This window comes from Chelonia mydas, chromosome 2 (assembly GCF_015237465.2).
Source record: "Chelonia mydas isolate rCheMyd1 chromosome 2, rCheMyd1.pri.v2, whole genome shotgun sequence".
NCBI classification, from domain to species: Eukaryota; Metazoa; Chordata; order Testudines; family Cheloniidae; genus Chelonia; species Chelonia mydas.
The window spans coordinates 139657300-139683178 of NC_057850.1; the positions used below are offsets into that span (position 1 = coordinate 139657300).

Sequence of the window (25879 nt, forward strand, 5' to 3'; positions counted from 1 at the left end):
AGCACATAATCTCCTGTCTATTTTCAAGTAACCTGGCCAATTCAGAAGGTTTTCTTTTGCCACTGGAAACAGTCATAGCTCCATTTCATTACATTGACTGAAACTTAGTCTTTGCTATATAAAGAAATAGAAATAAAAGTTCAAATAATGTTAAGATTGTTATAAAAAAGCCCAAGAATGTTAATATTAAGGCTGATGATCTACTTTGAATTAAGTTGCTGTGAAAGGATGTATCACCAGTTAAAAGTAGAGCTTGGATTCTGGCACAGCACCTCATGAGACACTGTTTATTATTTCAGAGACTTGTTCCAATAATTATATATTACCACAGACAAAGGAACAGAAGTGAAAAGGCCTGCTAGACTATCCAGCCTCTCTCAGTGCACCACCATTCCCTAAATTTACTCGTATTTTGTTCAGTCTAGTTTTAAGTTATGGAGCTTCCAGCAAGTCTATTGCAGGACTACTCCAGAAACTTAATTTCACAGTAAAGTTCTTCCTGATTGTCAGCCTTTATGTTCCATTTCTTTCCTTTATCCTATTACTTTCATTTGTACTCCCTCCCTTCACCCTGGAGATAGAGGAAGATATCCTAGCCATGGCAATCAAACAGAAGAGGACTGGGAGGAATTCCATACAGCTAGAAGTTTCCAATTGATACCAGGTTTCCTCAGTGTGGAAACTGAGGAAGATATCATTCAAGATTCAGCTAGTGCAAGGGAACAGAGAGATGTATAGGACATCAGTTTGGCCCAACTTGTAAGAAAATTAAGTTTGCCCACAAAGAGTTCTCCAACCGTCCAAGGAAATCCTTGCTGGGGATTCAATACTCAGAAAAACTGAAAGAATATCTTGCAAGAGAGAGGCGGACAACAGCACGGCGTGTTGCCTTCCCATAGTCAAGAAACAAGACATTTGAAGTCAATGGAAAAGGATCCACTGGTGATGGTTCATACTGGCACTAATGACACTGTGTACAGGACATCTTACAGATAGTACATGACTTCAGGGAACCCAGAAGCATGCTGAAGAATAATATCCAAGTGATCTTCTCTGAGATCCTTCCTGTCCCACGAGCAAAGGAAGACAGAAGGCAGAAGATTCTAGATGTGAACTGCTGGCTAGGTAAGTGGTGTTGATCAGTGGGTTTTGATTTTGTGGAACATTGTTCCACCTTCTTTGGGGAGAGAAGGCCTTATAGTTTAGATGGCCTCCACCTCAACAGAAAGGGGACCACCCTTCTTGAGGATAGGCTGGCTAGAGTAGTCAGAAAGGCATTAAATTAATAACAAAACTTGAGAGTTAAAAAAAAGGGAAGATATGAGCACTTAGCACAAAATCAAGAAGTTGAAAACAAAATTAATCAAGAAACCAAAGGACATGAAAAGAAGAAATTCTTTAATTACCTGTACAACAATGCTAGGAGCCTGTGTAACAAACAAAAGGAATTGGAAATGTTCATTTATGAGCATAAATTTGGTCTACTTGGTGTCACTGAACCTGGTGGGATGATGTGCACAACTGGAATGTTAAAATCAACGGTTATAACCTATTTAGGAAGGATCAAATGGGCAAAAGGGGAGGGGGGGTGGCATTCTGTGTCAAAAATATCATTACCTGCTTCTGAGTCACTGATAACTCAGAAGAAAATGATTTTGAATTCTTATGTATAAATATCCTAACAGATAAAGCACAAGATGGGGTATGAATTGATGTCTGCTACAGATCAACAAATCACACCAGGGAAAAATATGACTGGCTCCTTACACACCATCTGATAATGTGTTGGGAAAAAAGCTGCATTATGATGGGGGACTTCAATTTGATTGACATATACTATATGTCTAATCTCCAGTACTAAAACTTCCTTGGAATTTCTAAATATTATTATAAATGACAATTTCCTAACTCACAAAGTGTTGCATCCAATATGGAGAGATTCTGTATTTGACCTCTTCTTGACAGATACAGAGGAACTGATCGCAAAACTAAAAATCAATCATAGCTTAGATACAAGTGATCGTGACTTGATCATATTCATAATGTGAAAACAGAATAAAGTCCAGACCAGTGATATATAGACTTAGTGCTTTAAAGGGCACAGTTTCATAAAGATGAAAACAATTATGAGCCAAATCATCTGGGAGGCAGAATTTAGTCAGAAAAATGTGAATGATAATTGGGAATTCATTAAGAAAACTTCACCAGATGCCCAAAAAGCCACAATCCCACAATTGAGGAAGAAGGCCATAAAAACAACCTGGTTTTGAGAGGAAGTGAAGGCTACTATAAATATATATATATAACTAATGGAAGAGAACGGAAGCTGGTAGTAATAAATAAAAATCAGAAACTAGGAATTGTAGAAAACTGATAAGGGAAGCAAAGGAACACAAGGAGACTCCCTATGGCCAACAGAGTTAAGGACAATAAGAAGGAGATTTTAAAGTATATTAGGAATAAAGAGAATCCTAATAATGGCATTGGTCCATTACTAGATGGAAATGGTAGAATTATCAATAATAATGCAGAAAAGGCAGAAGTATGTTCAATAAATATTTCTATTTTGTATTTGGGAAAATACAGATGATGCAGTCATATCATATGATAACTATGGGCAGTGCGTAATGGTGGCTGGGGGAGGCTATACTTCCCCAAACCTTTGCTAATGCTTCCTGCCATGGCTGTGGGCTGGGCCACAGCAAGGCTTAGAGCTCCTCCAGGCAGCTACGGCTCTGGGCACCTCTGGCCAGCTGGGGATCTGGGCAGCATGGGCGGGCGGGCCAGCGCTCGGAGCCACTTGGGCAGGCCGGCGCTCGGGGCCGTTCTGGTGGGTGGGCCGGCATGCAGGTCGGGGTTTGGATCATCTCAGGTGGGATGGCCGGAGCTCCTCTGGCTGGGTGGGGTCTCGGGGCTCCTCTGGCCCTGGTGGGCGAGAGTGTGGGGGTGGGGGGGGGAGCAGAGTAGGGGCAGGGCCTTGAGCTGAAGGGGCAGGGCAGGGGACTAGCCTCCCCAAACAGAGGACTCACATGCTGCCCATGATGATTTTATTCTTTCCATTCCATTAGTATCTCAGGAGGATGTTAAACAGTAGATATTAAATCAGACATTTTTAGGTCAACAGGTCCAGATAACTTGCATACAAAAGGTTTAAAAGAGCTGGTGTGGAGCTTGCTAGACCATTAAATTTGATTTTCAATCTTGGAATACCCAGGAAGTTCCAGAAGACTGAAAGAAAGCTAATGTTGTGCCAATATTTCAAAATTATACAGCTAATTATAGGCCTGCCAGACTGACATCAATCCCAGTCAAGATAATGGAGCAGCTCATATGGGGGTCAATTAATGAAGAATTAAAGGAGGGTAAAGTAATTAATGGAACTCAACATGGATTTATGGAAAACAGATCCTATCAAACTAACTTGATATCTTTTTTGGATGAGATTAAAAGTTTGGTTGATAAGGTAATAGTGTTGGTGTAATATACTTAGAATTTTGTAAGGCACTGCACTTGGTACTGCATGACATTTGATTAAAAACTAGAATGAGATAAAATTAACATGGCAAACATTAAGTGCATTAGAAGCTGGCTAGCTGATAGGTCTCAAAATGTAAGTATGAACTGGAAATCTTCATTGAATGGGTGTGTTTCCTTTGGAGGTTCCACAGAGATTATCTTTTAGCCCTTAGCTATTTAATGTTTTCTATTAATGACTTGGAAGAAAACAAAGTCATCACTAATGAAGTTTGCAGATGACACAAAAATTGGTGGAGCGGTCACTGATACAAAGCAATCTGGATCACTCAGTAAACTGGGCTAAGGCAAATAATATGTGTTTTAATATGGGCTAATGCAATCCTTACATGTATAAACAGGGAAATCTCAAGTTGGAGCAGAGAGGTAATTTTACCTCTGTATTTGGAACTGGTGTGACCACTGCTGGGACACTGTGTCCAGTTCTGGTGTCCACAATTCAAGAAGGATATTAATAAATTGGATAAAGTTCAGAGAAGAGACATGAGAATGATTAAAGGATTAGAAAACATGCCTTATAGTGGTAAACTCAAGGAGCTCCATATCCTTGGCTCATCAAAGAGAAGGTTAAGGGGTGGCTTGATTACAGTCTGTAAGTATCTATGGGGAACACATTTTTAATAATTGGCTCTTCAATCTAGCGGAGAAAAACAAACACAATCCAAGGTCTGGAAGTAGAAGCTAGACAAATTGAGACTTGAAATGAGGTATACACTTTTAACAGTGAGAGTAATTAACCACTGGAACAATTTACCCCGGGTTGTGGTGGATTCTCCAGCACTGACAATTTTAAAATCAAGATAGGATGTTTTTCTAAAAGATCTCCTCTAGGAATTAATTTGGAGAAGGTCTATGGCCTATGTTACACTGGAGGTCCGTCTAAGTTATCACAATGGTCTCTTCTGGCCTTGGAATATATGAATCAGCCTAAATCCAGATTGTATTTCCATTGTTGGTAGTTCTCTATCAATACATTGTGTGAGGGTTTTTTATTTGTATAATGGCCCTAAAGCAATGGTTCTCAACCTGCAGCCTGTGGGCTGCCCAATCAGCACACAGCTGCAGCCCATCTGACATCCTCAGGGCCATACAGATAGTATATATATTGTATGCACGTGGCCCACATAACACAGAGAGCTGCATACGTAGCTCACAATGGTAATTAGGTTGAGAATCACTGCCCTAAAGGAAAAGGAGTACTTGTGGCACCTTAGAGACTAACAAATTTATTTGAGCATAAGCTTTCGTGAGCTACAGCTCACTTCATCGGATGCATTCAGTGGAAAATACAGTGGGGAGATTTATATACATAGGGAAAATGAAACAATGGGTGTTACCATACACACTGTAACGAGAATGATCACTTAAGGTGAGCTATTACCAGCAGGAGAGCGGGGGGCGGGGGGGAACCTTTTGTAGTGATAATCAAGGTGGGCCATTTCCAGCAGTCTCTATTCAAGCCTAAGTTAATTGTATCCAGTTTGCAAATTAATTCCAATTCAGCAGTCTCTCGTTGGAGTCTGTTTTTGAAGTCTTTTTTGTTGAAGTATTGCCACTTTTAGGTCTGTAATCGAGTGACCAGAGAGATTGAAGTGTTCTCCAACTGGTTTTTGAATGTTATAATTCTTGACGTCTGATTTGTGTCCATTTATTCTTTTACGTAGAGACTGTCCAGTTTGACCAAGGTACATGGCAGAGGGGCATTGCTGGCACATGATGGCATATATCACATTGGTAGATGTGCAGGTGAACGAGCCTCTGATAGTGTGGCTGATGTGATTAGGCCCTGTGGTGGTGTCCCCTGAATAGATATGTGGAGACAGTTGGCAACGGGCTTTGTTGCAAGGATAGGTTCTTGGGTTAGTGGTTCTCTTGTGTGGTGTGTGGTTGCTGGTGAGCTTCAGGTTGGGGAGCTGTCTGTTAGCAAGGACTGGCCTGTCTCCCAAGATCTGTGAGAGTGACGGGTTGTCCTTCAGGATAGGTTGTAGATCCTTGATGATGCGTTGGAGAGGTTTTAGTTGGGGGCTGAAGGTGATGGCCAGTGGCGTTCTGTTATTTTCTTTGTTGGGCCTGTCCTGTAGTAGGTGCCTTCTGGGTACTCTTCTGGCTCTGTCAATCTGTTTCTTCACTTCAGCAGGTGGGTACTGTAGTTGTAAGAATGCTTGATAGAGATCTTGTAGGTGTTTGTCTCTGTCTGAGTGGTTGGAGCAAATGCGGTTGTATAGTAGAGCTTGTCTGTCGACAATGGATCGTGTGGTGTGGTCTGGATGAAAGCTGGAGGCACGTAGGTAGGAATAGCGGTCAGTAGGTTTCCGGTATAGAGTGGTGTTTTTGTGACCATCGCTTATTAGCATCGTAGTGTCCAGGAAGTGGATCTCTTGTGTGGACTGGTCCAGGCTGAGGTTGACGGTGGGATGGAAATTTTGAAATCATAGTGGAATTCCTCAAGGGCTTTTTTTCCATGGGTCCAGATGATGAAGATGTCATCAATGTAGCGCAAGTACAGTAGGGGCATTAGGGGACGAGAGCTGAGGAAGCGTTGTTCTAAGTCAGCCATAAAAATGTTGGCATACTGTGGGGCCATGCGGGTACCCATAGCAGTGCCGCTGATTTGAAGGTATACATCCATAGTGGCCAGGATGGTGTTTTCAGGAAGATCACCGATGGATTGTAGTTTCCTCAGGAAGTCAGTGGTGTCTCGAAGATAGCTGGAGTGCTGGTAATATAGGGCCTGAGGAGGGAGTCTACATAGCCAGACAATCCTGCTGTCAGGGTGCCAATGCCTGAGATGATGCAGCCTCTAGGATTTCCAGGTTTATGGATCTTGGGTAGCAGATAGAATACCCCTGGTTGGGGTTCCAGGCCATCCTGGCCACTATGGATGTAGAAGCCCTCTACACCAACAGTCCACACAAAGATGGACTACAAGCCGTCAGGAACAGTATCCCCGACAATGTCACGGCAAACCTGATGGCTGAACTTTGTGATTTTGTCCTCACCCATAACTATTTCACATTTGGGGACAATGTATACCTTCAAATCAGCGGCACTGCTATGGGTACCTGCATGGTACGAGAGACCGCTGAATTGGAATTAATTTGCAAACTGGATACAATTAACTTAGGCTTGAATAGAGACTGGAAGTGGATGGGTCATTACACAAAGTAAAACTATTTCCCCATGTTTATTCCTCCCCCCCCTTCCCCCACTGTTCCTCAGATGTTCTTGTCAACTGCTGGAAATGGCCCACCTTGATTATCACTACAAAAGGTTTCTTTTCCCCCCGCTCTCCTGCTGGTAATAGCTCACCTTAAGTGATCATTCTCGTTACAGTGTGTATGGTAACACCCATTGTTTCATGTTCTCTATGTATATAAATCTCCCCACTGTATTTTCCACTGAATGCATCCGATGAAGTGAGCTGTAGCTCACGAAAGCTTATGATCAAATACATTGGTTAGTCTCTAAGGTGCCACAAGTACTCCTTTTCTTTTTGCGAATACAGACTAACACGGCTGCTACTCTAAAACCTGCCCTAAAGGGTATCTTTATTCAGCTGCCTGTTAGCTAGAGGAAGGTTCACACTCTGAAAAGGACATAAAGAGCCTCATTGTGGCAAGTACCCCTTTTATGTAGCCATGTAAGGGCAACAGGAAAAAATCAAGGCCCAAGAATATTAAGACATCTTTCGAAATCTTTAGTTGATATTAACCTAACAGCCTCTTCTGGGATAGCCTCCACTGACCACCAACCTACACATCAGATTTTTCTCTAGGAAGCCTATGTGCTCATATAAATGGGCACAGTTTCAGTCTTGCCCATTTACACCAGCCAAGTCCTTAGCCCTTTTTTTGTTATAGTTAATCTGCTGATACTGTGCTTCTATTTTTTACTGATAATTTAACATTTTTTAATGTTGACATCTATTAAGGTGCTCACTTAACACTCTGAAACTCAAATTAGCATGCTAAATAAAATTGTTAGGATATAGATATTCAGGCCTGTCTGCAAAGGCCTATACTCTAAGAATTATGTATATTCTTATGACTTGGCTAGTTATAGAGATATAAAAGAAAGAATCAAAATCACTGTCTGCCGGTGTAAGGTCCTTCTCTTACTGTGACAGTCTGAGGCCCTGTTCTTAGGCTAAGGCCTTTGGCTAAGCAGCAGAGGCAGCCATATGCTGGGAAGTGACCGGTCACCTCCTCACATTCCAAACTAGTCACATTGAAAAAAGGTGCTATTGGGCTGTTAGGAATACAATCCTGTCCTGATAATGCCTATCGCCTCCAGAGAAAGGGAAATGCCTAGAAGATGTAAAAGGAAACTTAGTTTGATAGCATCCTGTCTGGCAAGAATTCACTTATCAATAGCTGGGATGTGAAATCCTCACTTCTGTATTGTTTTGTCATTATAGTTCCCACTTTGCTATTGTTTGTCTGTATAATCTCTGTCTGGTTCTGTGATTGTTTCTGTCTGCTGTATAATTAATTTTGCTAGTTGTAAACTAATTAAGGTGGTGGGATATAATTGGTTACATAAACATGTTACAATATGTTAGGATTGGTTAGTTAAATTTCAGGAAAATGATTGGTTAAGGTATAGCTAAGCAGAACTCAAGTTTTACTATATAGTCTGCAGTCAATCAGGAAGTGTGTGGGTGGGGGAGATGGGAACAGGGAATGGGGGTAAGGAAATTGGAATCATGTTTTGCTAAAGGGGGAAATGGGAACAGGGAATGGGAGTTGGGAAACTGGAATCATGTTTTGCTAAGGGCAGGAATGGGAACAGGGACACAGGTGTAAGGCTCTGTGGTGTCAGAGCTGGGAAGGAGGATACTAAGGAAGGAAACTGGAATCATGCTTGCTGGAAATTCACCCCAATAAACATCGAATTGTTTGCACCTTTGGACTTCGGGTATTGTTGCTCTCTGTTCATGCAAGAAGGATGAGGAAATAAGTGGGTGAAGGAATAAGCCCCCTAACATCTTGGTGCCGTGACTCGGATGCATCGCATTGGATAGGTGAGTGGCAGCCTGTAAGTCCCCCTCCACAACAGTCCGCGCAGCTGCTTGGAGGGGGTATCACAAACTCTCGTGATGGTAGTTGCAGGTTCTGGCAAGCCAGGGTAAAGGATTTTTTGGATAAATGGATAAGGAAGAACCAGGGCCCATACCAGGTGCAGGGGTCAACCTGGGATGAGATCAAAAAGGAAACGGAGGAAGTGTTAGGGGACCCAGAGGGATGGGGGGTGACTGAGGAGCCCACCCTCCTTGGTATATGGGTAGTGGAAGAAGGTCCCTGCCCATGGGGACTGAATGCCTTCCAGGGAAAGGGGGCACTTCAGTCTGCTTGTGAGAGGTTTGAAGTAAGAGCAGCATTATGGGAAGCTGCCAGTAATCTTTCAAGTTTGGTGCTGCTTCAGCAAGGGCTGCTGAAGGGTTGTAAATTAGTTAGGGATAGTGAAAGATGATTTGGCACAACAGGGTTTAAAGTCAAAAGCAGAGTTAACAGACTACCTTTAGAGACTGGAGCTGGGACTTGGTCCTAGGGGAGTGGAGAGAAAGAAGGGGGGAAAAAAAGTTTCAAAGTGCAACCTGCCTTTCCACACTCCTTTGTTTTTCTGAAGTTTTAATGGAGGGTACTTTGGATACTTATGTGAGATGTCAAGAAGGAAGTTTTTGTTTAATGATAAAACCCAGTTATATAAATGTAACTGTATGTGCAACTCTGTGCAGTCACATTGGATGGAAGCTTGGTAATTAAATTATCCAAGGAGGTCAGATAGAGTGGCTACTACCACCACTGCGCTTCTGTCCCCAGAAGCCTTTACAGCTATTCTGAGGGAAAATGGGCCCTTTTCCCACAGAAATGGTCTATAGGGGACTGCTGCAGGCAGCAGGCAGAGAGAGAATCTGATCAAAATTATTTGACGATTGGGTAATGTAATCAAAATCACTAAAGGATGTAAGGAGTTTCTATTGGAACTTAACTTGGCTGCTCCTGGTTGTGTCTAGTTGTACAAGATGGAAGTGTAATTGGGGCACAGTTGTGTAAAAGAGTAATCACAGTGCAAGGGATGTTAGGCAAAAGAGAATTTTGTGTGTGTGTATAGTGCTAAAATCTGAAGCTGTGTCTCAGCTATTACCTGAGAATAAACTTAAAGCTTGGTACAGCAGAGAAACAATTGCAAACATGGTCTGTTGCACAAGAGGGGAAACTGAGGTACACCACCTCATGAATTTCATAAATGATCAGTGAGTGGGGTAATTCATTAGCCTGACTATACAACAAAATAAGTACAGCCTGGAGGTAATTCTTCTGTTTTTCCTGCAATTAGCAAGGAAATTTGTAAAAGAAAGTGGTATTATTATTAAGCAATAATCTGTCCCCACCAGGGGGGTGGAAATTGTTTCTTTTGTTTTTCAGACACTCTACAAGTAAGCTGGCGCCAGCGGAAGAATAACTCAGAATACCATGGATCTATGTTTTGTGTTGTTTGTCTGTGGTGTTTGTCTTGTTGCTAGCATTGTTGTGTTTTAATGAACAGAAAACCTCATGACATGGGTGGGGGATGGCTTCAAAAGGCTGACCTTGGGGGGAAGATGTGTATGGGAATGCAAAATGCTCAACTAGGAGGCCAGCACCTGTGTAATAGCTACCATGGTACCTGGAAATGGAATGGCAACTAAGGTGGTCCCTACAAGCCCTATGGAAATAATGAGAAGGGGAGGAGCTCACTGGGAATCAATGGAAGGGTGTATAAAATAGTGTAAATCAACAGAAGATGTTTGGATGTGCCCCTCTCCTATGACTATGGAGGAGCAGAATCAATGGCCTATGCAAGGGGTGGACAATTGGATGTACTGTGTATAAGGTGTTTTGCTGGGAATGTACATATTATTGGGGGCACAATTACATCAGCCTATAACCAAACTACACCCATCTATATGCTGCTATCTGGACTTTGGTGCACAAATGGATCTGTGAAACCATACCAAGTGGTCAAGCTGGTTTGGACAATATCCCATTTCTCTGTGAACATTCAGTGGACTTATGATATGGACAAGAGCAAGCAAAACCTGCAGGGGCAGCTTGTTGCAACTGCCAGCAACTGGACACATAAGATCGTGACCCTGTCGAAGGAGGAGAGGCAGTGTTTTAGGGGTGTCTCGGATGTTGGACCATACTGCAGTGGTCAGGACTCGGTGTTGCTGTGGATTTTGTATTGTTAACTGTACTTGTGTTACGTTGCATAGGGAGATAACCTGTAAGTAATGTAATAGGCCCTCCAAACCCTGCAGTGTACTAGACAACCTGGACCCAACCTTCTCGGGCCCACTCTAATGGGAAGTCTGGAACACTAATTGAAATAGGTGTGGTATGCCCGTACGAGAGAAGGTGCAGAGCACTGTACTACACAAGGGGCAGTGGGACAAATGGAATATCGACACCTTCCACCTTGATGCCTGGCCCTATCAGGAAATGTGTCACCATATGTCCTATGCTTTTCCAGGGATACCTGGGCAGGAGGATCCCAAAAGAAAAAAAAGGGGTGGAGTGTTAGGATATAGATATTCAGGCCTGTCTGCAAAGGCCTATACTCGAAGAATGTAGGTGTATTCTTATCACTTGGCTAGTTCTAGAGGTATAAAAGAGAGAATCAAAATCACTGTCTGCCAGTGTAAGGTCCTTCTCTTACTGGGACAGTCTGAGGCCCTGTTCTTAGGCTAAGGGCTTTGGCTAAGCAGCAGAGGCAGCCATAAGCTGGGAAGCGAACAGTCACCTCCTCACATTCCAAACTAGTCACATTGAAAGAAGGTGCTATTGGGCTGTTAGGAATACAATCCTGTCCTGATAATTCCTATCACCTCCAGAGAAAGGGAAGTGCCTAGAAAATGTAAAAGGAAACTTAGTTTGATAGCATCCTGTCTGGCAAGAACTCACTTATCAATAGCTGGGATGTGAAATCCTCACTTCTGTATTGTTTTGTCATTATAGTTCCCACTTTGCGATTGTTTGTCTGTATAATCTCTGTCTGGTTCTGTGATTGTTCCTGTCTGCTGTATAATTAATTTTGCTGGGTGTAAACTAATTAAGGTGGTGGGATATAATTGGTTACATAAGCATGTTACAATATGTTTGGATTGGTTAGTTAAATTTCAGGAAAATGATTGGTTAAGGTATAGCTAAGCAGAATTCGTTTTACTATACAGTCTGCAGTCAATCAGGAAGTGAGTGGGTGGGTGAGTGGGTGGAGGAGATGGAAACAGGGGTAAGGAAACTGGAATCATGTTTTGCTAAAGGGGGAAATGGGAACAGGGAATGGGGGTGGGGAAATTGGAATCATGTTTTGCTAAAGGGGGAGATGGGAACAGGGAATGGGAGTGGGGAAACTGGAATCATGTTTGGCTAAGGGCAGGAATGGGAACAGGGACACAGGTGTAAGCCTCTGTGGCGTCAGAGCTGGGAAGGAGGATACTAAGGAAGGAAACGGGAATCATGCTTGCTGGAAGTTCACCCCAAGAAACATCGAATTGTTTGCACCTTTGGACTTCGGGTATTGTTGCTCTCTGTTCATGTGAGAAGGACCAGGGAAGTAAGTGGGTGAAGGAATAAGCCCCCTAACAGAAATACTCTTTTTTATATGCTGAAGTGTGAATTTGAGCATCCAGACATAGATTATGGAGGCCCTATTAACGAGCGTGTTTTTGAAAATCAAGCTCACTGTATGATATTGTGAATTTTGTACCGTGAATTTGTAAGTAGTTATAAAGGCTTATGAGGTATTATCAATTCTGAAAGAATTATCTACTAGAATAAATATGTAGATATAACAGTTCCTGGGTACCCAGAGATGTGAGTCACCTTGTTACCTCCTGCCTCTATCATGAGGGACTCTTGCTTGTGATAATTGGCTGTTACCTCTCTAACACTGACAGCCTTTCAGCCATTCAAGAAATTTCCTTAGGGCTGTGTCAGCCCAGTCTTTACCTTGCAGGTTAACAATAGGTGCACCCCAGTCCCTGAGTCCCTCCAGCCCCTGACACTGACTATTCACAGAAATCCCAGATCCTAATCATAGAATCATAGGATAATAGAATATCAGGGTTGGAAGGGACCTCAGGAGGTCATCTAGTCCAACCCCCTGCTCAAAGCAGGACCAATCCCCAATTAAATCATCCCAGCCAGGGCTTTGTCAAGCCTGACCTTAAAAACTTCTAAGGAAGGAGATTCTACCACCTCGCTAGGTAACACATTCCAGTGTTTCACCACCCTCTTGGTGAAAAAGCTCAATGATGAGCCAAAACTGCTGGCAGAAAAAACTAAAATAACATAATGTCAAAAATAATTGGGAACTATTTAAGAATATTTTCACTAGATGCTCAAAAAGCCACAATTGGGAAAGAAGGCTACACTGGTTAAAAACTAGTCTGGTTTAGAAGGGAAGTGAAAACAGTTATACAAATTCATATGTATCGAATAAAAAAGGAGATGTTGATTGCAGTAAATATAAGTTAAAAGTTAGAAATTAGAAATGTAGAAAATTGACAAAGAAAGCAAAAAGACACAAGGAGAAATCAATGGCCAGAAGAGTCAATGGCAATAAGAATGAGTTTTTGAAGTATATTAGGAACAAAAGGAATCCTAACAATGGTACTGATCCATTACTAGATGGAAATGGTAGAATTTTCAATAATAATGCAGAAAAGGCAGAAGTGTCTAATAAATATTTTTGTTCTGTATTTCAGAAAAAGCCAGATAATGTAGACATACCATATGATGATCACAGAATCATAGAAATGTTGGGCTAGAAGGGACCTCAAGAGGTCAGCAAATCCAACCATGGGCTGTGGCAGGGCAAAGTAAACCTAGATCACTCCTGACAGATGTTTGTCCAACCTGTTCTTAAAAATCTCCAGTCATGGGGATTCCACAACCTCCCTTAGAAGCCTATTCGAGAACTTCCAAGAGAGAAGGGAGAATCCATGCTCAACTACACTTCTCTTCCAGTGCCCAGGCTGTTCACATTAGGTGTTCCTGGTCTGAACGAAGGAGTCCCTGCTTCAAAAGATCTGGTATTTTCTGCAGGTCCATGTGGTGTCCTTTGCTAACTAGCAAGTCCAAAGTACCTTCTGGGCCAGAAGAAACAACTCTCCCCTTTCCCCTTTTTCTTATCCTTTCTATGAATGAAGAAATACTTTCCATTCTCATAGTAACTCAGGAGGATATTAAATGGTACCTTCTAAAGTTTGACATTTGTAAATCAGCAGGTCTGGATAACTTGCATCTTAAAGTTTTTTTAAAAATCAGGCTGAGGAGCTCACTCTACGATACAACCACATCTGCTCCAAACCCTCAGACAGAGACAAACACCTACAAGATCTCTATCAAGCTTTCTTACAACTACAATACCCACCTGCTGAAGTGAAGAAACAGATTGACAGAGCCAGAAGTGTACCCAGAAGGCACCTACTACAGGACAGGCCCAACAAAGAAAATAACAGAAGGCCACTAGCCATCACCTTCAGCCCCCGACTAAAACTTCTCCAACGCATCATCAAGGATCTGCAACCTATCCTGCAGGACGACCCATCACTCTCACAGATCTTGGGAGACAGGCCAGTCCTTGCTTACAGACACCCCCTCCCCAACCTGAAGCAAATACTCACCAGCAACCACACACCACACAACAAAACCACTAACCCAGGAACCTATCCTTGCAACAAAGCCCGTTGCCAACTGCGTCCACATATTCAGGGGACACCATCATAGGGCCTAATCACATCAGCCACACTATCAGAGGCTCGTTCACCTGCACATCTACCAATGTGATATATGCCATCATGTGCCAGCAATGCCCCTCTGCCATGTACATTGGTCAAACTGGACAGTCTCTACGTAAAAGAATAAATGGACACAAATCAGATGTCAAGAATTATAACATTCAAAAACTAGTTGGAGAACACTTCAATCTCTTTGGTCACTCGCTTACAGACCTAAAGGTGGCAATTCTTCAACAAAAGAACTTCAAAAATAGACTCCAACGAGAGACTGCTGAATTGGAATTAATTTGCAAACTGGATATAATTAACTTAGGCTTGAATAGAGACTGGGAGTGGATGGGTCATTACACAAAGTAAAACTATTTCCCCATGTTTATTTCCCCCCCCCCCCCCACTGTTCTTCAGACGTTCTTGTCAACTGCTGGAAATGGCCCACCTTGATTATCACTATAAAAGGTCCCGTCCCCCCCGCTTTCCTGCTGGTAATAGCTCACCTTAAGTGATCACTCTCATTATAGTGTGTATGGTAACACCCATTGTTTCATGTTCTCTATGTATATAAATCTCCCCACTGTATTTTCCACTGAATGCATCCGATGAAGTGAGCTGTAGCTCACGAAAGCTTATGCTCAGATAAATTTGTTAGTCTCTAAGATGCCACAAGTACTCCTTTTCTTTTTGGACCATTAATGTTGATTTTCCAATAACTCTTGGAACATTGGGAAAGTTGCAGAGGACTGGAAAAAAGTCAATGTTGTGCCAATATTTAAAAAAGGGATGAACCTGGGTAATTATAGAACGGACAATCTGATAGCATTCTCAGGCAAAATAATGGAATGGCTCATACTAGATTTGATTAATAAAGAATTAAATGGGGGTAATATTAATCCCAAGCAGCATGGGTTTATGCAGAACAGATTTTGTCAAAATAACTTGGGTTTTTTTTTTTTTTTTTTTGAGATTACAAGATTACGAAACGGTTTATAAAGGTAATAGTATTGAGGTAATATACTTAGGCTTCTATAAGGCATTTGAATTGGTACTGCACTCCATTCTGATTAAAAAACTAGAATGATACAAACAAACACGGCACAAATTTAATGGATTAAAAATTGGCCAACTGATGACTCTCACAACGTAATTGTGAATGGGGACTCATCTTTGATATGCTGTGTTTCTAGTGGGGTCCTGCAGGGATCTGTTCTTGGTTCAATGCTATTTAACATTTTTATTAATGACCTCGAAGAAAACATAAACTCATGAGTGAAAGTTTGCAGATAACACAAAAATTAGGGGAGTGCTAAATAATGAAGAGGACAGGTCACCCATACAGAACAATCAGGATTGCTTGGTTAGATAGGTGCAAGCAAATAACATGCATTTTAATATAGGTATATATAAATATCTAGGAAAAAACCTTACAGGCCATACTCACAGGTTGGGGGACTCTATCCTGGGAAGCAGTAATGCTGCAAAAAACTTGGGAACATTGGGAGTAATCAGCTGAACATGAGCTCCCAGTGCGACACTGTGGCCAAAAGGGCTAATGCAATCCTTGGATGTACAGCCAGGAGAATATAGAAGAGGAATAGGGAGATTATTTTATCTCTGTATTTGGCACTAGTATGACTGCTACTGGAATACCATGTCCAGTTCTGGTGTCCACAGTTAAAGAAGCATGTTGAAAATTGGAGAGGGTTCATAGACGAACCCCAAGAATGAATAAAGGATAGTTATAATGAAGGACTTAAGAAGCTCAATTTATTAATCTTATCAAAGAGAAGGTTAAGGAGTGACTTAATTACAGTCTATAAGTATCTAAATAGGGAACAAATATTTGATATGGGCTCTTCAATCTAGCTGACAAAGGTATAACAAGATCCAATGCCTGATGCTGAAGCTAGACAAAAATCACACCAGAAATAAGACCAAGATTTTTAACAGTAAGGTTAGTTAGCCATTGTAATAATTTACCAAGGGTTGTGGTGATTCTCTCACTGGAAATTATTAAAATCAGTTCAAACAGAAATTAATTAACAGAAGTGTTAGGGCCTGTGTTATGCAAGAGATCAGACTACATAATCAGAATTGTTCCTTCTGGCGTTTTAATCTATGAATCTATTAAATTTTCACCCACAATGTGATTACCATTATTAACATTTATTTCAGGGGCTTGGGGTGTTCCCATAGGTGCAGAAACAAAGAAAAAACCGCACTCTTTTTTCCCCAATAGGAATGAGAAAAGACATCTAGTAGTATCCAATTAAAATATACCTGATGCCATTTTCTTTCCCTACTGTTTTTTTCCTGTTTAACTAGCTTAAAAAAGAGGGAGACAAAACTGAAGGAGTGAAACAAGTGTTTTATTACAGATATGTTGTTAGCGATCATCGCTGTTAAGGTTAAACCTGGAATACTTAAAGTCTTTTGGATACACATTTTATTCTCAACCCATGTTGGGTAAAGTCTGTTTTGAAGACTAATCAAAGCTACAGTAAAGACACTAATGTACAACCTAGTTCAAAAATGGTTTCAGAGTAACAGCCGTGTTAGTCTGTATTCGTAAAAAGAAAAGGAGTACTTGTGGCACCTTAGAGACTAACCAGTTTATTTGAGCATGAGCTTTTGTGAGCTACAGCTCACTTCATCGGATGCATAGCATATCGTGGAAACTGCAGAAGACATTATATACACACAGAGACCATGAAACAAAACTTCCTCCCACCCCACTCTCCTGCTGGTAACAGCTTATCTAAAGTGATCATCAAGTAGAGCCATTTCCAGCACAAATCCAGGTTTTCTCACCCTTCCCCCCCACCCCCCCACACACACACATACAAACTCACTCTCCTGCTGGTAATAGCCCATCCCTCTTTGAAACCTCTCTTTATAATGCGCATGATAATCAAGGTGGGTCATTTCCAGCACTAATCCAGGTTTTCTCACCCCCCCCCACACACCCCCCTCCAAAAACCACACACACAAACTCACTCTCCTGCTGGCAATAGCTCATCTTACAATGTGCACAGCAATAATCCAAGTTTAACCAGAACGTCTTGGGGGGGGGTTGTAGGAAAAAAACAAGGGGAGATAGGCTACCTTGCATAATGACTTAGCCACTCCCAGTCTCTATTCAAGCCCAAATTAATAGTATCCAATTTGCAAATGAATTCCAATTCAGCAGTTTCTCGCTGGAGTCTGGTTTTGAAGTTTTTTTGCTTTAAGATAGCGACCCTCATGTCTGTGATTGCGTGACCAGAGAGATTGAAGTGTTCTCCGACTGGTTTATGAATGTTATAATTCTTGACATCTGATTTGTGTAAATGATTATGTATTTCTGAACTTGGATTCCTTTCTGCTGGTGGGCCGGGAATCAGAGTAACTTGCAAAATGATGTATAACACAATTTTGATTGGCATTAGACGATATAATGCTCCTGAAAGAGATACCCTGGGAAGTGATACATCAGACAACACCCATTAACTGACATATACATCATTTCTGTAACTAAATTCTTCTCTGAGAACTGATTTCATTCAAAATGGCAATCTAGGCATTTGTGTACATTCGAGTATTTGAGGTCTACCAGCAGGAAAATTGGCTCTCTCACTACCATCCCATTTCTAATTATTTTGTAAGATAAGTAAACAGTACAAATGAATAAAATGTGCAATTACATAAATTAGAGCATATTATTATTGTCTTTGAAGCTGGGGTCTTCTACAAAAAAATCTGTTGCTTTGTTGTCAGATAAAATAAACACAATTAAAGCCTGGCAGCGTAAGCTACTTTCTTTTTATGGAGCCAATCTATATTGTGTTCCAATGGCACTGAAGCCAAAAGGTTTATTTGTTTATTTATTTTAAATCAGAGCCAACTTTAGCTCTACAACTACAATTTGTCCAATTCAGCCCCCAAAGAGCTCAAGGTCTAGAGGTTCAGTCAGCTGTAGGGTGACCAGAGATCCCGATAAAATTGGGACTGTCCTGATTTTTAGGTCTTTGTCCTGAGTCCCGACTGATGCATGGTTGGGATGCCATTTGTCCCAATATTGTGGCTTTGGCCGCTTCGGCGGGTTTTTTTTTTTTTTTTTTTGCTTCCCCCATATGTCCCAATATTTTCCCCGTTAAATCTGGTCACCCTAGTCTGCTGACAGCTTGCTTTTCTCTAGATTTTAACTACTAATCTTTGTGAAACAATTTCATGCCAAACCCCGATCTAATCCTCACTGACAACCACTCTTTGTTTAAGAAAAGTCTTTATAGTATGGTCCTGTTACGTAATTGAGAAGAGCTATTCTAGCTCTGGCATTTGGTCATTTATAGAGCTGTGCAAGACACCGAAACTTAAAGATAAGTAAACAAGTGTTAATAAGTATTAAACAATGATTTCCAATGTATCCTCCACACCCTGAATGGCATTTTATATGGACTGAATATTATACATTAACAGCAGCAAATCAGAAAATATACCTATTTTCATGTATAGAGATGTAAGAGGGCAATATATTATTCTTCCAAAAATATGCAAAGATAAATTTTCTTTACTTCATTGTATTCATGTACTGAAGAGCACTGCTGAGAGTCAGAGAGCAAAATTAAGTTATGAAATCCAGTTTGAGGTATATCATTGGCATACATTTTATTTCTTTCTCCCATATAATTGGAGAGTCAAATCCAGCTTTTCTTCACCTATGGCTATGGATTGATCTTCGCTTACAAGAAAAACAAGACAAACACCCACCTGGAAGTACCCAGTTACAAACAATAGAAATCTAAAGCATTTGGAGATCACACTGCATTACTGTAAAGGTACACAGTTCTGCATATTTTTTTTAAAAAAAGTGGAATACTGTCCTGAAAATTCAGTTTCTATACAAATTCACTGGCTGCACAAAGTCCTTCCATTCTCTCCAACCAAACAGGAAGATACAGATGATGAAAGAGATTATTGTTTCTGTGGAACAAGTCATTTCCTTGTATAGATTGTGGAAACACTTCTCTCCCTAACAAATAATATACTCTCAAAATATAAACTTTAGTTGGAAATGACTGCAACAAGAGTTACCAGAATGGAGTGTGACATTGTGCCATCTCCTAGCCATGAAAAGGCACATAGTGGAGGACAACATAACTGGTACTTTGCCAGCTAGAAGTAGCCACCAGCCATTTGCAAAATGGTGACATCAAGGATGCATCCATTTGGTTGTGCCAAATTTTGAACAGATAGAAAAGCATGCTGGCAAAAAACAACAACAACAAATATTCTTGTGATTGCCATTACAATCACATATGGATACTGTATGCAGAATCCATTTTCCTTTTATTCATAGAATCATAGAACTGGAAGGGAGCTTGAGAGGTCATCTAGTCCAGTCTCCTGAAGGACTAAAGTATTATCTAGACCATCCCTGAGAGGTGTTTGTCTAACCTGCTCTTAAAATTCTCCAATGATGGAGAATCCACAACCTCCCTCGGCAATTTATTCCAGTGCCTAACCACCCTGACAGGAAGTTATTCCTAATGTCCAACCTAAACCTCCCTCTCTGCAATTTAAGCCCATTGCTTCTTGTCCTTATTCTCAGTGGTTAAAGAAGAACAATTTTTCTCCCTCCTCCTTGTAACAACCTTTTATGTACTTGAAAACTGTTATATCCCCTCTCTTTTCCAGACTAAACAAACCCAATTTTTTCAATCGTCCCTCACAGGTCATGTTTTCTAGACCTTTAATCATTTTCATTGCTCTTCTCTGAACTTTCTCCAATTTGCCCACATCTTTCCTGAATTGTGGCGCCCAGAACTGGACACAATACTCCAGTTTTTAAGACCTAATCAGCTCAGAGTAGAGCAGAAGAATTACTTCTTGTGTCTTGTTTAAAACACTCCTGCTAATTCATTCTAAAATGATGTTCACTTTTTTTGCAAGTGTTACACTGTTGTCCCATATTTAGCTTGTTGTCCACTATAACCCCCAGATCTCTTTCCACAATACTCCTTCCTAGGCAGTCATTTCCCTTTTGTATGTGTGTAACTGATTGTTCCTTCCTGAGTGGAATACTTTATATTTGTCCTTTATTGAATTTCATCCTATTTACTTCAGACCATTTCTCCAGTTTGTCCAGATCATTTTGAATTATAATCCTATCGTCCAAAGCACTTGCAATCCATCACAGCTTGGTATCGTCCGCAAACTTTATAAGTGTACTCTCTATGCCATTATCTAAATCACTGATGAAGATATTGAACAGAACCAGAACCAGAACTGATCCCTGTGGGCTTCCACTCATTATGCCCTTCCAGAATGACTGTGAACCACCGATAACTACTGTCTGGGAACTAGACAGTACTAGTTATGCTCCAGATACACAGATATTACACAGATATAATCACACACACATAAGTGGTAGCTACTACACTAATCAATAATGATTTTTTTTTAAATGTAGTTGAATATTTCATATAATATTCTGGCCTAAAGTGACACTAGCCCTTGCAGAAGGCCCAGAATAATTGCACCTTCTTTGTGTTTCCCCAACCCAAGGACCAAAAATCACCGCCAATAGGCAGGAAGAAAGTGAGGCCATATTCCTGATTCAAGTGAAACTCCTACAAAGAAATAAACCTCAGATAATCTTTTCCTCATGCCTCATTTAATATTATTGATAACTCAACCCTGCATTCAGAACTGGAACTAAACCTTAAATCTACTTCCCTAGAGTAGGAGTTTCAAGATATTTAAGTCAGCTTTATTGACATTCACCTATGATTTGGAATACGTTATACACAAACTATACTTGGATTCTCTAAATTTTTCTAATTGAAGTTCCAAAACGTGAGTGGAAATGGTTTCATTCTTCATCACCTTATAATGCATTGATTGGTTGTTATTCTTACTGTCATTCTGTTAATTTTCTTGCCTGTTTTATGTATACATTTACAAAAATCTAAGCAAATTATTTTTTAAGCAATGCAGTTTCAATGCAAAAGAAAAATGATAATTTGTTCCTAAACAAGCCCATCTATTTCTATAGGGTTATACTAACACTGATAACATGAAAATTGTCTTCCAAGTTAAATATACATTTTCTCCTCAAAATGTGTTTTAAAATCAAAGCTGAGATTCACACATTATTACAAATAATGTAAAAAAATTCTGATAATTTGAATTTTTTTAAAAAAAATCTGTGAATTTAATTGTACACAATATCTCATACAAAAACAACAGAGCTCAGTTACATTAGAAATAGTCTTTACTTGGAAAAATGGTATTGTAATTCAGAAATCAGGATAATGGATATGCCATATACAAAGGCTATGCTAACCTTAGTTTCTGTGTTGATAATTACTAAGCAGCCGTTGATTCTACTGGTGGAGTGCGTGTTCAGCTATCCATTAACAGAACTGACATTTAACCTTAATATAAGAAAGAGTGAAGCTGTTAATTAGGTTGGCAAGCAATCCAAAAATGCAAAGAGAAATAAATTCATGTTCCCAGGCATAGATCACAGTATCCGCTGCCAAGTTTACCTGGCAATTCAGTGCGTAATCAATGATTAATTCTATGAATCACCTACCTGCCAAACCAAGTGTTCCTTTATGATGGCTGTAGCTGATAGACAGATGCTCAGCACAATGGTGTGGGATGAAGAGGTCAAGACGCTGGCAATTATAGCATCTCTCATGTTGAAGGGCAGCATGGTATATACCACAAATATAATGAACAAGAAAAATGATACCTGTGTGGAAGAGTAGGAAAAAAAGAAAACCTGTCAATTTCACTTTGGAATAAATAGAAGTTACCAGTCAACATTAAACTAGCTGAACTACAATTCAACTGTAAACTATAAAATTTCTTTATAATTCAACTTATGTTAACATATAGAGGAAATTTAAAATGTTCACGAAGGTGCCATAGACAAAAGTACTGAATTCTATTTGGTTTAAAAATTGCAGTTTCAGAATTTTTCCCATATTTGTTTTACAAAAACATTCAGATTTGTCATTATAAAACAAAATAATAGTTTCATAGCATCATTCCCACAACTGAAGGGGGATTTTCTTGGAAAGAGAAGCTACTTACCTTACAGCAGGTAGAGTTTTTGAGATGCGTGGTTCCTATCTGTATTCCATTGTGGGTACAAATACTCTCCATGCACCTGATACTAGAAGATTCTTGCTTGCAGTGTCTGTTGGTCTGCATTTCCTCCCCTCTCCTCCTCATGCTCTGAACGAAAGGTATAAAAGGTGGCATGGACCAACCACCTTTCCAGTTCCTTCTCTACCATAAATTAAGGAAAGAATCTGAAGCAGAGGGGAAGGAGGGCAGGTAGTGGAATACAGATAGGGACAGATAGGGATCTTGAAGAAATTCAATTACTTTAAGGTAAGTAATTTCTCTTTCATCTTTGAATGCTGGTCCCTATGTGTATTCTATTTCACTGTGTTGAGTCACTGTGGGCGACTGTCATACAGGCAATGAGAAGGGCGTGAGGATCTGGGCAGCAAAGATGATTGGAGGACTGACACACCAAAGAATGTGTTAGTTATGGAGGCTTGCACTATGGCGTAATGTGTCATGAAGGTACAAACAGAATTCTATGTTGCTGCTTTATTTCTTGGGGTGAGGCTACTAAAGCTGCTTGCACTCTAGAAAAGTGGGCTCTTGCTCTATGCGGGAGAGGAATATGCACCAACTGATCAGAAGGATACAGCCTGAAATGCTCTTGAAGACTTTCTGAGAGGAGATCAATTGACCTCTCATTCGCTCCACTAGGGAAACAAATAGTCTAGGTAACTTAGTGATTGATTTTGTTCTTTGCATTAATATTTGTCACACACACAGGGAATGGAGTCTCTTATCTTCAGAGCTGGCATGAGGCTTTGGAAAAATATAGGTAACTGTATTGTCTGATTTATGGGCAAGTCTGAGATTACTTTAGTGGTGAATTTTGGGTGTAATCTCAATGAGACTTCATCCTTATGGAATACTGTATACAGTGGATCGTCTAGAAGGGTTCCAAGTTCTCCCACCCTTCTAGCAGGAATGATGGCCACTCGGAAGGCAAGCTTTATCAATAAGTGAGACATTGAGCACCCAGCTAATAGTTCAAACAGTGGTTTAGTTAAGGCTGAGGGTACCCAGTCAAAAGCGCAGACTGCAATCAGAATGGTTATTGGAGTAAAGATTCTAACCAAACCTTTAAGAAAATGTACTGTCACAGGATGGGTAAAAATGGAATGCACAACAACTGAAGGATGGCAGGTGCTGATCACTGCCAAGTGAACTCGCAATGAGCTAAGGGAAAGGCCCGCAGGAGACAATCCAGTGCCTGATTCCTCTGGGGACATGTGACAGCGCTGGGCCCAAATAGAGAATATCTTCCACTTGGCTAAGCAGCATTTCCTGCTGGATTCTTTCCTACTGTTAAGGATGGCTTGAATGGCTTCTGAAAATGTCTGTCATGTGTTTGACACCAACCCAACACCATGCCATGAGATGGAGAGAGTCCGTATTGGGATGTCTGATCTTGCCTTTGTCCTGGGTCAAAAGATCCAGGAAGGACTGGATGCTGCTAGGTGGACAGGTTGACATGTGAAGAAGGCTGGGAAATCACAACTGCCAGGGCCATCAGGGAGTGAAGAGAATGATTGTCACTCCATCCAGTGCTGCAACACTTTTTATAGTGGGGGTGCTGAAAGCCAGATAATGAAACTGTAAACCATGTGTGTTCAAAAGCAATGTGAAAAAGCACAATTCCTGCTCACACCACACGGGTGCAGCACAGCTCCCGAATTCTCAAGAATTGCAAAATAATTCTGGCTTCATTCTGACAGCACCAGCAAACTTTTCACAGTAAAACCTGGGGGTGTTGCAGCACCCCCCGCAACCGTGTCTATGACTCTATCCTGTTCGATATTTCAGGGAACTAGGGGTAAGAGTGGAATGGGGGAAAAGTGTATCTTAAATGACCCGCCCATAAGTCTAAATGGGCACCAGGAGTCCTGACCCTGAGCCCCTCTGGAGAAGTAAATTTTGCATTGCATGAGATGTGAAGAGGTCCCAATATGGGGTTCCCCAGTAACTGAATATATCGTTCACCATGGAATCATGCAGCTTCCATTCCTGGTGGATAGAGAAATGTCTGTAGAGGCTATCTGCTACTGAATTGTGCATGCCTGATAGGTGTACTGCTGATAGGGTAAACCAAATGCACCAATTCCACAGGCTGACCACTGACTATAACAGTTGCCGTTGAGCTTGATGCTGTATCTGCTGCATCAACTGCAGCCTGTAGTGACGATCTATTCATCAACTTGCCTTCATTGATAAGGGCCTGAAATTATGCCCTACCCTCTTGAGGGAGTTTATCCTTAAATTCTGAGAACTTCAAGTAATTCATGAAATTGTACTTTGATAGCACGACTTGGTAGTTGGATATTCTGAATTGGAGGCTGACTGACATCAAAACCTTACTTCCCAGAATGTCGAAACATTTGGCCTCCTCATCTGCAGGAGTAGCTCTTGGGTGCTGTTGCCTACTCCTTTCTTTGACCACTTGGGCCACCACAGCAGGATGGGTAAACAAAAACTGCACACTTGGATGCAATGAAGTCCCTCTTTTCCACCCTTTTAGAAGTAGGCATCTGTTGCTGGAGTATGCCATGCAGTTCAAAAATGACCTCTTTTATAAGAAGTGCTACTCTTATAGGTCTCAAGATTTATAAAATATCCAAGAGCTTGTGATGAGAGTCCTGAGCTTCTATATGGATTTGGGAGTCTGCCACTCCTCGACAGCTCTTGAAACCGCCTATGGTCATCTGGGGAGAGGACGAGGCAGGAGAAACTGCCTCATCCAGGGATAAGGATGATATTCCTGTCAGTGTCAGCAGTACCACTGGATCAGGCTCCTCTTCCTCCTCTTCAATGGATTCTGGATGGAGATCTGGTTGGTCTAATAGGGTAGAATCATAGATTTGTAGGACTGGAAGGGACCTTGAGAGGTTTTCTAGTCCAGTCGCGTGCACTCAAGGCAGGACTAAGTACTATCTAGACCATCCCTGACAGGAGTTTGTCTAACCTACTCTTAAAAATCTCCAATGATGGAGATCCCAAAACCTCCCTAGGCAATTTATTCCAGTCCTTTACTACCCTGACAGTTAGGAAGTTTTTCCTAATGTCCAACCTAAACCTCCCTTTCCTAATGTCCAACCTAAACCTCCCTTGCTGCAATTTAAGCCCATTGCTTCATGTCCTATCCTCAGAGGTTAATCGAGAACAATTTTTCACCCTCTTCCTTGTAACAACCTTTTATGTACTTGTAAACTGTTATCATATCCCCTCTCAGTCTTCTCTTCTCCAGACTAAACAAACCCAATTTCTTCAATTTTTCCTCATAGCTGGCGTTTTCTATTTTTGTTGCTGTTCTCTGGACTTCCTCCAAATTGTACATATCTTTCCTGAACTGTGGCACCCAGACCTGGACACAATACTCCAGCTGAGGCCTAATCAGTGTGGAATAGAGCAGAAGAATCACTTTTCGTGTCTTGCTTGCAACATGCC

General features: G+C 41.0%; 1 protein-coding gene across 3 annotated transcripts in view; it reads right to left on the reverse strand.

Annotated features, from left to right (window-relative positions):
- Nucleotides 1-25879, reverse strand: part of ADCY2 (adenylate cyclase 2) — a 432450-nt gene that overhangs the window by 305701 nt on the left and 100870 nt on the right. For all 3 annotated transcript variants that reach the window (XR_006288776.1, XM_037893358.2, XM_043540281.1), the window contains exon 3: nt 21894-22055. Coding sequence is in view for 2 of the 3 variants with exons in the window: in XM_037893358.2 (XP_037749286.2) it covers nt 21894-22055 (162 nt within the window). In the remaining variant the exon portion in view is untranslated. The remainder of the gene's footprint in view (nt 1-21893; nt 22056-25879) is intronic.